This window comes from Bos mutus, chromosome 11 (genome assembly GCF_027580195.1).
Source record: "Bos mutus isolate GX-2022 chromosome 11, NWIPB_WYAK_1.1, whole genome shotgun sequence".
NCBI lineage: Eukaryota > Metazoa > Chordata > Mammalia > Artiodactyla > Bovidae > Bos > Bos mutus.
The window spans coordinates 34,932,801-34,946,772 of NC_091627.1; the positions used below are offsets into that span (position 1 = coordinate 34,932,801).

The 13,972-nt window shown below is 40.9% G+C and overlaps 2 protein-coding genes across 3 annotated transcripts in view; one reads left to right on the forward strand and one right to left on the reverse strand.

Moving 5' to 3' along the window:
* The window catches only part of RBKS (ribokinase), a 101,061-nt gene extending 97,031 nt beyond the window's left edge, over nucleotides 1–4,030 (reverse strand). The window contains exon 1 of the mRNA XM_005903865.2: nucleotides 3,819–4,030. Coding sequence (XP_005903927.1) covers nucleotides 3,819–3,916 — 98 coding nt within the window. The 5' untranslated portion in view covers nucleotides 3,917–4,030. The remainder of the gene's footprint in view (nucleotides 1–3,818) is intronic.
* BABAM2 (BRISC and BRCA1 A complex member 2) overlaps nucleotides 4,031–13,972 on the forward strand; it is a 421,888-nt gene continuing 411,946 nt past the window's right edge. The window contains exons 1-2 of one of the 2 annotated variants that reach the window (XM_070379299.1): nucleotides 4,031–4,170; nucleotides 7,700–7,851. In XM_070379299.1, coding sequence (XP_070235400.1) covers nucleotides 7,724–7,851 — 128 coding nt within the window. In that variant the 5' untranslated portion in view covers nucleotides 4,031–4,170; nucleotides 7,700–7,723. Of the gene's footprint in view, nucleotides 4,171–4,263; nucleotides 4,419–7,699; nucleotides 7,852–13,972 lie in introns of those variants that run through there. The other variant, XM_005903863.3, reaches the window with a different exon arrangement.

Consider the following 13,972-nt stretch of genomic DNA (forward strand, 5'->3'; position numbering starts at 1 on the left):
CTATGTATGGATGGGAGAGCTGGACTATAAAGAAAGCTGAGTGCAGAAGAATTGATGCTTTTGAACTGTGGTGCTGGAGAAGACTCTTGAGAGTCTTCAAGGAGATCCAACCAGTCAATCCTAAAGGAAATCAGTCCTGAATATTCACTGGAAGGACTGATGCTAAAGCTGAAACTCCAATACTTTGGCTACCTGATGCAAAGAACTGACTCACTGGAAAAGACCCTGATGCTGGGCAAGATTGAAGGTAGGAGAAGGGGACAACAGAGGATGAGATGGTTGGATGGCATCACCGACTCGATGGACAAGGTTTGGGAGTTGGTGATGGACAAGAAAGCCTGGTGTGCTGCAGTCCATGGGGTCGCAAAGAGTCGGACACGACTGAGTGACTGAGCCAGTTACTGAGCTGAAGAGGCCATAAGCCAGAATGTGAGCAGCCTCTAGAAGCCAGAAAAGGCAAGAAAACAGATTTCCCTTAGAGCTTCCAGAAAGGAATGCAGTTCTATAAAAGACTTGATTTTAGCCCAGTTAGACCGGTATCAGACTTCTGGACTTCCAGAATTATCAGTAGTCAATTTGTATTGTTAAAGCCATTAGGTTTTTGGTAATTTGTTAATGGAAGGGATAGAAAAAAAATACAAGCAAAGTTGGACCCAAGTTTATTACAGATGCAGGCTTTAAGTAAAAATCCTATACTCAGGTATTCTGTAAAGATCTTCAGAAGTAGCAATAATCAGAAACCATGAGAAACCTGTTAGAAAAATTGTGGGAGAGTATATGTGTGTGTGTGTCCATGTGTACACTTGCGCTAAGTCACTTGAGTTGTGTCAGACTTTTTGTGACCCCCATGGACTGTGGCCTGCCAGGCTTCTCTGTCCAGGGGCTTCTCCAGGCAAGAATACTAGAGTGGGTTGCCATGCCCTCCTCCAGAGGATCTTCCTGACCCAGGGACTGAACCCTCATCTCTTACATCTCTTGCATTGGAAGCCGGGTTCTTTACCACCAGCACCACCTGGGAAATTTACCAGCAATTCATGTGAAGAATAGAAATCTGGGTATCTTATAAAGAAAAGAAAATGTCAAGAGAAGAGAGATCAAAGATTATCCACAATGTAAGAGTTTCTTCTCTGGATCTCACTGTACTCACCTATAAGTATAGGGAAGGACTGGGATAAATAATCTCTAAATTTCTCTAGCTCTGAAATAAGCTTTTAAATGCTGATAGATGCTAACATGGGCTTTTGAGACCCTCCCCTCCCCAAAGTTTGAAGAGTATTCATTTTAGAAAGTAACTATAATTGTCTTTAATGTGTAATAGTCAAGCTTCACAGAAAGCTCTACTTAGTTTAACAAGGAGGGGGCTCTGAATTCTAACCCTGACATTCTTATTCAGGTAGATTGCATGGGGAACTTGTTCAGCTTTCCTTCTCTTCTGTTACTTCCCCTATAGAAGTATGGTAAAATTTTAGTTAGATGGATTTTCTAAAGAATGAATTATTTCAGATGTCTCAAGGTTTAGTCCTTTATGTATTGAATAACTAAACTTTAAATATATTTGATGGAACTATATCTAAAGTAAAACTCATGCCCCATTTTTATATACAATTTAATGATTACCATATTCCCTTCTCTTGAAAAGAGTCATGACTAATAACATCAATTACTAGAGTAATGCTCTAGACAGCAGTTGGCAAGCTATGGCCTGCAGGCTGTTTGTAAGGTGTGCTGCTGCTGCTGCTATTGCTGAGTCGCTTCAGTCGTGTCCGACTCTGTGTGACCCCATAGACGGCAGCCCACCAGGCTCCCCCGTCCCTGGGATTCTCCAGTCAAGCACATTGGAGTGGGTTGCCATTTCCTTCTCCAATGTGTGAAAGTGAAAAGTCAAAGTGAAGTCGCTCAGTCGTGTCCGACTCTTAGCGACCCCCATGGACTGCAGCCTACCAGGCTCCTCCATCCATGGGATTTTCCAGGCAAGAGTACTGGAGTGGGGTGCCATTGCCTTCTCCATTGTAAGGTGTAGTTTTTTATATTCTGTACATGTTAAAAAAAAAGGTGTGTGTGGGGGATATATGACCTTAGACCCTATGTGGCTCAAAAAGTCTAAAATAAACATTATCTGGCTCTTTGCAGAAAGGTTTGCTGACTCCAGCTCTAGAGAAAGATGTGTAGGCCTCTTCATCAAATGTCCAAAACTAGACTGAACTTTCTTACGTCACTAAACGAAAAACATTCATCTTGGCACAAGGTAGCTCAAGTATTTGTGGAAAAATAAAGGCTCCAGGCATTTTTTTCTTTTTGGCTGAGCTGCACGACTTGTGGGGTGTTTAGTTCCTGAACCAGGACTCCAACCCCAGGTCCACATCAGTGAAAGTGCAACAGTTCTGTCCACTGGACTGCCAGGCAATTCTCCAGGATCTTGGCATTTAAAATTCTTCTGTTGCTTGTTGATACACTCTCCTCACTTTCAGGGTTTTTTTTGTACTTACTACCTGCCCCTGGCAGTCTCTCCCCCTTTCTAATCTCAGTCTGGAAATTTGATAACCTAGCTTATAAACATTGTAAACGATGTAAGATTTAGTCAGTTATGTGAATACCCTAAAACTAGTTTTTAAGTAAATCACAGGTGGTTTAGTGCAGGGATTTGGTGACTAATTTTGCTGGTCCCAAGACCTTTATACTTATTTCCAGGTTCTCAGCTGTCCTTTGAAAAGGCAAGGTGTCAGGACAGATAAGGTCTTACTGTAGTGTGATCATTTTTTATTTTTATAATATAAAAATAGCAGTATATCTGAAAAGCCACTCACCAAAAAATTAAACTCAAGCAATCTAAATGGTAGGATTTTCTTGGAACATTTTTTTTTTTCTTTAAATAAACATTACTTTTACAATCAAAAAGGCGATTTCATTCAAAAAAAAAAAAAGATATCTTGTAACGATCTCTCCATCCAGTCTCACTGCCCTAACTCAACAATTTTCATCTAGCATATTTTGTTTATTCAATGACTTTAAAATGGTTGCATATACTGGCTTTTTAATTTGACTCACATTTGGTTTGCCATGGGTAACCTATGGTTACTCTTAACACTGAAAAATAAGCGGTAAATATGAAATGCAAGAAAGCTGACAATCAATATGGTGAAAGATGACTGCCTAAAATTTTGGCTTCGGCTCCACCCATTTTTCTACACATTCACACATATAATACCCAACCTGGATAGTGTTACAGCTCAAAACACTTTCCTCCATTTAGTGTGCAAAAAACAACTCTATTAAGTGGGCACATTCTCGGAGATAAAATGACTTGGCCAAAGTCACTCGGCTAGCCAGGGAACAGGTTTAGCAGCGTAGTCAAGAAAATAGGAGCAGGTCTTTGGAGGCGCTCCTAGTTAAACGAGAGCTTTCACTACACGCTGGCCTTTATGTTCCCTCATCTGACAATGACCTTTACAAACTCAAACCTGCCTCTTCTACCCTATCGAGGCACGTGAGGCGGGCTGCGGAAATCTGTGGGCTAGTCGCTCAGTTGTGTCCGAGTCTTTGTGACTCTATAGACTGCAGCTCGCCAGGCTCCTCCGTCCATGGAATTTTCCAGGCAAGAATACTGGAGTGGGTAGCCATTCCCTTCTCCTGGGGATTTTCCCGATCCAGGGATCGAATCCGGGTCTCCCGCACTGCGGGCAGATTCTTTACAGACTGAGTAGCTCACATCCCAAGTCAACACTCCATCCCCAAAGCCCTAGTTCCAAGGCAGAGAGGAGAGAGAGCACAGTTCGCCCCTCGCTGGAGGCGCAGCTTCTGCGCGCTGGTCCCGAACTAACCTGACCAGGTCGGTCATGCAGGAACCCACCACCACCACCGCCGCCGTCTCCGCCTCCTCCTCCTGCCACTGCCTCCCAGGGTCCCCAGACGCGGCCATTGCTCAGAGTCGGCAGTATCCAACCTGGACGCTGCCCTTTAACCTTTGCCCCACCCCGTAACCAGAGACGCCGCTCCCACGTTCCCTAACGACGCGGGCCTTCCGGACGCCCGGGTGGGTCGCCCACCTGGGTGCCCGAAATAACCCCATCCACCAACTGCCCCCAGTTCTTCCAGGAATTATCTTCCTGCACAGCCTCTCGTAGCAGAGCTATCCTACGAGTTCCAGACTCCGCACAGCTCGCCGCGCACGAGGTAGGCGCGGAGGTACGAACTTTCAGGCACTAGGGGGACGCCCTTCCGAGCGCCCGGCCTGGCGCGGCCGGGGACGCGCACGCCGCCCGGCTCCAGGGCCGCCGAGGGGGCGGGGCGGGGCGGGACGTCCGGGGACGCGCACGCATCCGGCCCGCGGTGCGCGCGCAGGTTGGTGCGTCGGTCGGGGGCGCGCTCGGGTAACCTGTACCCCACGTAGTCGCCGGTTACCGATCCGACTTAAGTTCCAGGTACCTGGACTGGGGCTGGTGCGGGGAGGTTGGATCCCGAGTTGCACAGGTGGCGCTGAGGACCGTGGTTTACATATATCCAGGGCTCGCCTTCTCTTCCTATAGAGAAGGCCCCTGTCCCAAAGATGCCCTACTCATTCCCGTCACCCTGGTCCCCTCAAGAACGAGCCCCCAAGGCCAGAGGCTGCTCTCTCTCCACACCTAGCCCGCCCCCTGGTTCCTGATTAAGCTCAAGACTCTTTGGTTTTTCCTGCCTGATTAGGGGATCTTACAATTTGGGAGAAGGTGTCCCCTTTTAGAGCGGGGTGGTCATTCTTTGGGTTCGAGCTGATTGTTTTTCTTGAATGCTGCCCCTTGGAGAAATTACTTCCCCTGTGTACTTCCCTCGTGCGCCGTATGACGTCGACGTGACGCATCAGGACGCCACCCCTTTCCGTTCCATGACGTAAGCTGGGCACGTGTTTCCGTGTTTGTCATCCCATCTTAATTGCGAGAAGGTAGACGATGCTTTAGACGTGTTTGTATTCCCCAGACTGCCCATTAAAGTACCTCATGTGACCCTATCTTGAGGCAGCAAAGCTCTGTAAAAATTGTATTTCTGCATTTCCTTCTGTATATTACACGTCAAAATCAGGAAATAGAAATTTCACAACTAGCTTTCAAGGGAAACGGGCCACAGTAAATTGTTGCCTATCTGGGAACGATTATTGTGCTTTGTTGTGTAAAAAATACTACTGGGAGATCATCCCACATCTGTGTACCCCGCTCAGAAGCCAAAGAACGCTATTCGGTGACCTCTGATTTTGGAGTCAGGTTTCCCCCCCCCCCACTTGTCTAGAGAAGTCACAGCAGCTGTGCTTGTAACATTTTAATGCTGCATAAAATCTTGCACTGTCAAAAGATAGTATTATGGCTGTTCAGGAAACAAAGACAGATTCATTCCTTCAGGTGTCATTCTAAGGTCATGACAGTTGCTGAATTGGATGGGGTGTTGTCACCTTAAGTATAGTTTGGTTTCTGGAGCAGGTTTGTTCCCTGTAGCATTTTACCTAGTGAATCACTTAGGCCAGCTTCAGCAGTAGGCCAACATTAGTCTAATTTGTTTCTATTTGTCAAGCAACCGTTAGTCTAAATTCATGACTTTTTTATTTTACTAGATGTATACTTTTTTAAAAAAACAAATTCACTTTGATGCTTTTCTCTTTGGTATTTATTTGAGAAGAAGTTAGGTATAGTGGACTTTGAGGGAGATCTGGATTTAAATTCCAGTCCTGCTTGGTAGGTTTGTGACTTTGAGTAAGTTTCTTAGTCTTGCTCAACATTAGTTTTATTATCTTTGAAATGGGAACAGTAATATTAAACAGAGGATGTGTTAGTTGTTGGGAAGTAAATGAAATTTCAGCTAGAGATGGGTAGTATAGTGCCTGATATTCAGTAGATTTTGAGAATGTCTTGGTTCTGTTTCCATTTTTCATAGAAATGAGTGATGAAATAATAATAGGTATTATGGGAAAACACATGGAAGAATAATTTTGTAGTGTAAGTAAGGTCCTTTTGCTTTTATCCAAAATGACTATTTCTGTTTTGCATATGATCTAGATAAGCATCCTTTCAAGAACTGTGACATCAATAAGCAGAAATAAAAGTGGAAATGTTGCAGAAATAGGAAAAAAAATAGACTTCAAAGGGATAATAGGTCTAGTATACTATTCAAAGACAAATTGTAAGTTATGTCATCTGTAAAATGGGAATTCTAATATATGCCTTACCATCCAGAATTGTGGAGGTCAAGTGCACTAATGTTTATGGAAGCTGTTTATAAGTGATAAAGTGTTATAAAATGTACTTGATTTTTATGACTGATAATACAGTGCATTAGATGTTTACTCTTATTTTGTGATGACATATTGAAATGGTGCTGGGAGGCCATCTGTTAAGTGGTCAGAGGAGGACCTTGTTTTATATTTGCAGAAAAGATGATTTGAACACTAAAGTATAAAGCTTTTTCTACTTCAGAGATACTTTTGGGTGTCATCAGTATGTAGGGTCACAGTGGGTTTTTTGTTATTTGTTTTTATGATTGTTATTTATTTTTTTGCCCTTTATTGCTCTGAAATGTTTAAAATGGGTACTAGTTTTCAGCATTTATCAGGGAGCTGTAAATCCTCATAGGGCATAGTATATGAAAACTAGAATGAGCACATCATTTACTTGCAATTGTAACTTGCAGGAAATTAATTTGCTTTTGATGTGGGATTATCCTTTCAGATTGAGGAAGAAAATGATCATTTAAATTGACTTATTCACCTCTGAAAGTGGAGGCTTTCATTTAGAAATCTATTAAGAGGAATTCATGTACTCCCTCCACCAGCCCCATGGGTTTCCAAGTAATTTAGAGATGATTTATTGGTTTTACTTTTGTATTTTCAAGTGTAAGAATTTCTTAGTGCCTTAGAGTCAAAAACTTTTAGATCTATGATAGTTTGTGCTGCTTAATATCTGGATAGGTGTGTGTTTTCATGATTTAATGGTTACCTAGATTTTTGCTACATCTCACATATGCTATTTTCTACAAGATTTTTTGAGGGCATAATATCTTTTCTTCATACCTAAATATTTCTGTAGCTCTTGTCTCCTTATTCATCTTTATTAAAAGATGCTTCTTGATGCTTATGGTGTACTAGGTACTTCTGTTAAACACTAGAGAGTCAAGACAGTTCTGCAGGGAATAGATCACTAAGCAGGTAATTATACTGTGGAGGGGAAATAAGAAAGAGGTGTATCAGTAAATACACCTACAAGTAAATACCTTGTAATAATTGCAAGTATATTTGCTTCTTCTGAAATTTTGCAGTTTTATCAATCAAGTTCTTTCTCTTTGTGGGGACACAGAGCAGGGACTCCTAACCTAGCAGCATGTGTGTTTTTTGTGTCAGGGGAGAGGATTGTCAGTAAACCCTTCTTGAGAAGGAAGGACCTGCCAGTTGTAAGACAGAGTAGAGCAGCTTTTAAGTAGAGTGTGGCAGCACAGAAACTGGCTTTGAAAAGGGGGAGGCAGTTAGATTTCAGGGGTTGCTGCTCCTCCTGCAAAGTCTGTGTCTTGAGTAGGCGAGCAATAGTGAGCTAGGCTCTTTTGGAGGGTCAGTGCAAGAGGCTACCATAAGACAGGAGATGAGGTATCAAGCAGGAGACACTTCTGTGTACTGCACCAGTTTCCAGGAAGGTTGTTATGTCTAGTTCCTTTGGATATTCTGATCATCATTCTTTCCTTCTTCTTTCAGTGGTGATTTGCAAGGCAAGTTAAAATGTCTCCAGAAGTGGCCTTGAACCGAATTTCTCCAATGCTCTCCCCGTTCATATCTAGCGTGGTCCGTAATGGGAAAGTAGGACTGGATGCTACAAACTGTTTGAGGATAACTGACTTGAAATCGGGGTATGTACCAGAAGCAATTCATCCATTTCCTCATAACAGACCTTTCTCACCAGGCTTGTAAAAGTTGAACACCACAAAAATTCATCAAGTCATGCCCTTATGTGTTAAGTTGGTTTTGTCCAGTTGTTGACATTTTATGTTTCAGGTTATTTAGTTGTGCTGTGGGCCATTGCCTCATGATCAGAATGGTGTGTGTGTGTGTGTGTGTGATTAAGGCATATCTCTTTGTTAACAGTGTGCCATGTGGTTTTTAGCTAGTGTGTTTTTCATCATTGACTTGTTTTCTTGTTCTCTGTTCTGTGATTCAGTATGCACTGTAAGAGTTGGGATTTGAGATTGTGAATCTGACATTATTTGATAGTCTCTCCTAATAGGAAAATTATAATTGCTAGTCCAAAATGAGTCATTTTTCACAATGGAGTTGAAACAGTAATATCTCATGCCTAGAAATGTTGCATTAAAAAAAACCAACTTTTTATTTTGAAATAGATTTACTTAAAGAATAGTTACAAAAATGCTACAGAAAATTAATGCTGTTACATGCTGATAATTGTTCTATAAGTCTTATTTGAATTTTACCAGTTTTCCTGTTAATGTCCTTTTTCAGTCCAGAATCCAATCCATGATACAGATTGCATTTAGTTGTGATGTGTACCTTATCTTCCAAATCTGTGACAGTTCTTGTCGTTCATTGTCTTCCATGATTTTGAAGCTTTTAAAGATAGCATTGGTTAGTTACTTTGTAAAATATTGCTCAATATGGGTTTGTCTAATGTTTTCCTTTTATCAGAGTGAGAAATACTCACTCTGATACCCGCCCTCAGTATTACAGAAGGGATGTATGATTTTCAGTACATCATTAAGATTGTGTGTACCAGGTTTTGCCACTGTGAAACTGATTTTCCCTTTGTAATTAGTAAGTACATTGTGCAGTGTGTTTGACATTGTGCAGATGTTCTGTTTCTCATCTTACTTTTGTCTGTTAATTTCAACCTCCATTAATGGTTCTTGCCTGCAATAATTGTTACAGTAGTTCTTGGATAAGAGTGATTTTTAATTTCCCTTTTCCTCCTATACTTAGTCATTTAATTCTTCTGTAAAGAAGCATTACCCCTTCCCTGCCAATTATCTGTTTATTTATATCAGTATGAATTTTGAGGCATTTATTTTATTCTTAGAGTCATAATCCTCAATGAACTGTGTTCATTAATTCTTTCGCTCAGTTGTTCTAGCCTTTGTCATTGGGAGCTCTGTCAAGTTGTCTTTGGAGCATATCCCCATCATTTTTTGAACATTTTCTTACTAGAGATACTACATTCTTGATTTAGCTCTTCTTTTAAAAGGTCTTTTATTTTTACTTTCTACAAATCTTGCTATTTTCTGACTAAGCTGAAGACCTGGATATAAGTAAGATAGAGAAGACTAGGTTAGTTGGACATTTCATTGGAATGGTACTATGCTTTTTAAGTAATCAGTGGGTAGGGGTTTCTTTTTGAGGTGATGAAAATGTTCTAAAATTAGTAGTAATGGTACATGACTCTCTATTATTCTAAAAATGACTGATTTATGCACCTATAAGGGTGAATTTTATGGTTTGTGAATTATCTCTCATTAAAGTTGATATTAAAAAGACAAACCTGTGTACCCAGGGTTATTTACTGGCTTGAATGGATAGGACATGGAAAAAGATCTTTCTTCTTTAGTTTGTCACAAATATTCTTTTCAGAGATATTGAAGATGTGACAGGACTGATGGCAGAGGACTGGGAGCTGGTTTATGTCAGATGGTAAAGCACATAAACCTGAACTTCCTACTCTTTTGTTGGTATCCTGAGAGCACAGTTGGATTCACCCAGATAAAGTCACTTTACTTCTTCTTTGTAGACTCCCTCTTTGGTGCTCCCAAATTCCTGAATGTTTAGTTGAGTGTTTAGGTACAAATAGTGGATCTGATGATTAATTTGAAATGAATCAACTAAACCTGGCCCTGTCTGGACTAAGTCTGTAAAAAATACTTGAAAGGGTGTTTAATGACTTGTAGTATTTATGGAGTTTACTTTCTTTAGATTTAGAAAAGGAATAAAATTATCTCTACCTACATTAACAAACCAGCTACAGATAAAATGATGTGAAAAGCCTTATTAATCTAGAGCATTATTGATGCCTTTTATGTAGTACTTAACCGAAAGATTCATGAAAGTTCTTTTGAAGCTCATTAATAATTCTTTCCTCAGTGTTTCAACCAAAGTATGAATTCATGAAGTTTCTATAGCAAAACAATGGCAGAGTTAGAGAAAATAGTTTTTTTTTTTGGTGTGTTGCTTTTGGCATTTCCCTTTCTTTTAGACCAGCAGCCAACTGGTGGCTCAAACTGTAAAGAATCTACCTGCAACGCGGGAGATCTGGATTCAGTCCTTGTGTCTGGAAGATCCCCTGGAGAAGAAAATGGCTACTCACTCCAGTATTCTTGCCTGGAGAATTCCATAGATAGAGGAGCCTGGAGGGCTAGATTCCATGGAGTCACAAAGAGTCGGATATGACTGAGTGACAGACACTTTGATTTTTCAGTCAGTTATCAGAATTGGGATCCATGTTTGGAATTTCTCTTAACTCAAATGTTTAAAATGAGGAGACTAATTTTTATAGATCACAAGAGCCAGTATTGTTACCATAAATAGCTACTTGCTCTTGAAGAGATGAGGTACCAGGGTTTTTGTATTCTAGGTCTGACTCACAAAAGGACGAGTTAGGCAAGAATCTATGCAAAGTAAGTTTTTTTTTTAATTTTAAATAGCAATTCACTTTTCTTTCTCTTATGGTAACTAAATCTCTCTACCTTATGTAAGATTATGTGTGTTTCCAAATTCCATTGCTAGGCTGTCAGTATCAAGGACAGGATTCTTATTTAAAATATTTTTATGCCTCTGTATAAAAACAAAAAATATTTTTATGCCTTGAGAAACCTGTATGCAGGTCAGGAAGCAACAGTTAGAACTGGACATGGAACAACACACTGGTTCCAAATAGGAAAAGGAGTACGTCAAGGCTGTATATTGTCACCCTGCTTGTTTAACTTACATGCAGAGTATATCATGAGAAACGCTGGGCTGGAAGAAGCACAAGCTGGAATCAAGATTGCTGGGAGAAATATCAATAACCTCGGATATGCAGATGACACCACCGTTATGGCAGAAAGTGAAGAGGAACTAAAAAGCCTCTTGATGAAAGTGAAAGTGGAGAGTGAAAAAGTTGGCTTAAAGTTCAACATTCAGAAAACAAAGATCATGGCATCCGGTCCCATCACTTCATGGCAAATAGATGGGGAAACAGTGGAAACAGTGGCTGACTTTATTTTTTTGGGCTCCAAAATCACTGCAGATGGTGATTGCAACCATGAAATTAAAAGACACTTACTCCTTGGAAGGAAAGTTATGACCAACCTAGATAGCATATTCAAAAGCAGAGACATTGCTTTGTCAACAAAGGTCTGTCTAGTCAAGGCTATAGTTTTTCCAGTAGTCATGTATGGATGTGAGAGTTGGACTATAAAGAAAGCTGAGCGCAGAAGAATGGATGTTTTTGAACTATGGTGTTGGAGAAGACTCTTTTTTTTTTTTTTTTTTTTTTTGGAGAAGACTCTTGAGAGTCCCTTGGATTGCAAGGAGATCCAACCAGTCCATCCTAAAGGAGATCAGTCCTGGGTGTTCATTGGAAGGATTGATGTTGAAGCTGGAACTCCAATACTTTGGCCACCTGATGCAAAGAGCTGACTCATTTGAAAAGAGCCTGATGTTGGGAAAGATTGAGGGCAGGAGGAGAGGGGGACGACAGAGGATGAGATGGTTGGATGGCATCACTGACTCAATGGACATGGGTTTGGGTAGACTCAGGGAGTTGGTGATGGACAGGGAGGCCTGGCATGCTATGGTTCATGGGGTCGCAAAGAGTCGGACACGATTGAGCGACTGAACTGAACTGAGCAGAATGCCTCTGTAAGTTCTACCATGGTGTCTTTCTAATGTAGTAAGTAAAGGTTGAATGAATGAATGCATTAACTGTTTTCCCAGAGCAGTTGCTCTGTTTGGGGATCAGAGTAGTTTGGACATGTGGTTCAGAACATGTTTGTTGGTCTGAGAGTTGCTCACTTAAATTCTGTTATGCATAATCCTTTTAAATGACATTCCCTGACAAATGAGTTGGTTTTAGAGATTATGGTCAAGTGTGTTACAGTACTGGGTTTACTTTTCTAGGTGGAATTTATATTGAGACCTGGAGGGGCTGAATTTTTAATGTTAGGGAATTATTCCTTGAGCCTACTGAACGTTTATTAGCTCTCTGCCCTATATTAATTTGATCACAAGCATGTGTTATTTGTAAAACGCTATATTTTGTCTTTTTTTAGTGATTTGCTAATCTCAAAGATGTCTAAGTGTTCCACATTCTGGAATGATGCCTGAGAGGAAAGCAGGGGAGGGCTCACTGCAACCTGTGACAGCTGAGCCTTAATATCTTTTTTCAGCACATCACAGTGACTCAACCTTACTGGCACATGGCTGTGTTTGGGGCATCTGCTATGACATCTCATCCACCCACAATTACCTGTTGCATTTTTTGGGTCCATGTTCTGAATTTCATTACTTAGTTAAAAATAGATACTCAGGGTAGTTGATTACTAAATGGAACAGTTTTGAAAGATGAGTGTTGTCGGCTTTGAAGACTGATCTCAGATTGGCTGCTTTACTCTCTAGCTGGCAGGCTGAGCTTCTTTAGCCTCATGTCTAGAAGGGAGTTGCTGCCCCGAGAAAGTGTTAGTTGCTCTGCTGCTGTTGCTGCTAAGGCGCTTCAGTCGTGTCCGACTCTGTGCGACCCCATAGACGGCAGCCCACCAGGCTCCCCCGTCCCTGGGATTCTCCAGGCAAGGGCACTGGAGTGGGTTGCCATTTCTTTCTCCAGTGCATGAAAGTGAAAAGTGAAAGTGGAGTTGCTCAGTTGTGTCCGACTCTTAGCAACCCTATGGACTGCAGCCTATCAGGCTCTTCCACCCATGGGATTTTCCAGGCAAGAGTACTGGAATGGGTTGCCATTGCCTTCTCCGAGTCGCTCAGTTGTGTCTAACTCTGTGACCTCCAGGTTCCTCTGTCCATGGAGTTCTCCAGGCAAGAATACTGAAGTGGGTAGCCATTCCCTCCTCCAGGGGATCTTGCCAACCCAGGGATCGAACCTAGTTCTCCCACACTGCAGGCAGATTCTTTACCATCTGAGCCACCAGGGAAGCTTCCCTGAGAGTCAGTAGTTTAATTTTGAAGATGAGCAACTTAGTTAACAATTTAACTATCTAGCTGTTCACTTGGTTTTTCCATTTTACTTGCTTTTTCATACTCTTCTGTGATCTTCTTCCTTTTTCCCTGTGCATATTTTTATACTTTATTCATTATGTATAAATGTATCTCTAAATAATATGTAGTATTGTTTTATATGTTTAAAAAGTTTATGCAAAGGATACCATACTGGATGTATTCTTCTGCAACTTGCTTATTTTGCTTAGTGTTAAATTCATCAGATTTATTGATAATTACATTTAACAGTTCTCGTTCTTTCATTGCACTGCTGTATCATATTCCATTGTCTGAATATGTCTCCAATTTTTTAATTCACTCTCGTGCTGACTGACTTGTATATTATTTTGAGTTTCTTTTGACAAAGCAAGCCATGATGAACATTGTCCCACCTTTGCTCAAGAAGATATTTTGAGATTATTTTCTGGGGCAAAGGTTTTTGAATTGGGTATGGTTACCCATTTTTGGTTGTAGAATCAGTGGAATGAGTCACCCCAACATTTAACAACTGAATGAGAAGAGAATGGAACTATCAGAATGTGTCACACTTAATAAGAATAAGCACCATTTTGTGAATTTTCCTTTGAGTTGTATGCTTGAACTGGGTCACAGTATAAAATGTATGTGATGATCAAAAAAGTTTGAAAACTACCCCTTTAGGGTATATTCATAGAAATGGAATTGCCAGCTTTTAGGGTATTTGGTATTTTATTCCATTGGATATTGCTGGATTGTATCAATTTCCTTCTACCAAAAATGAATGAGAGTTCTCATTTTTCTATAGCT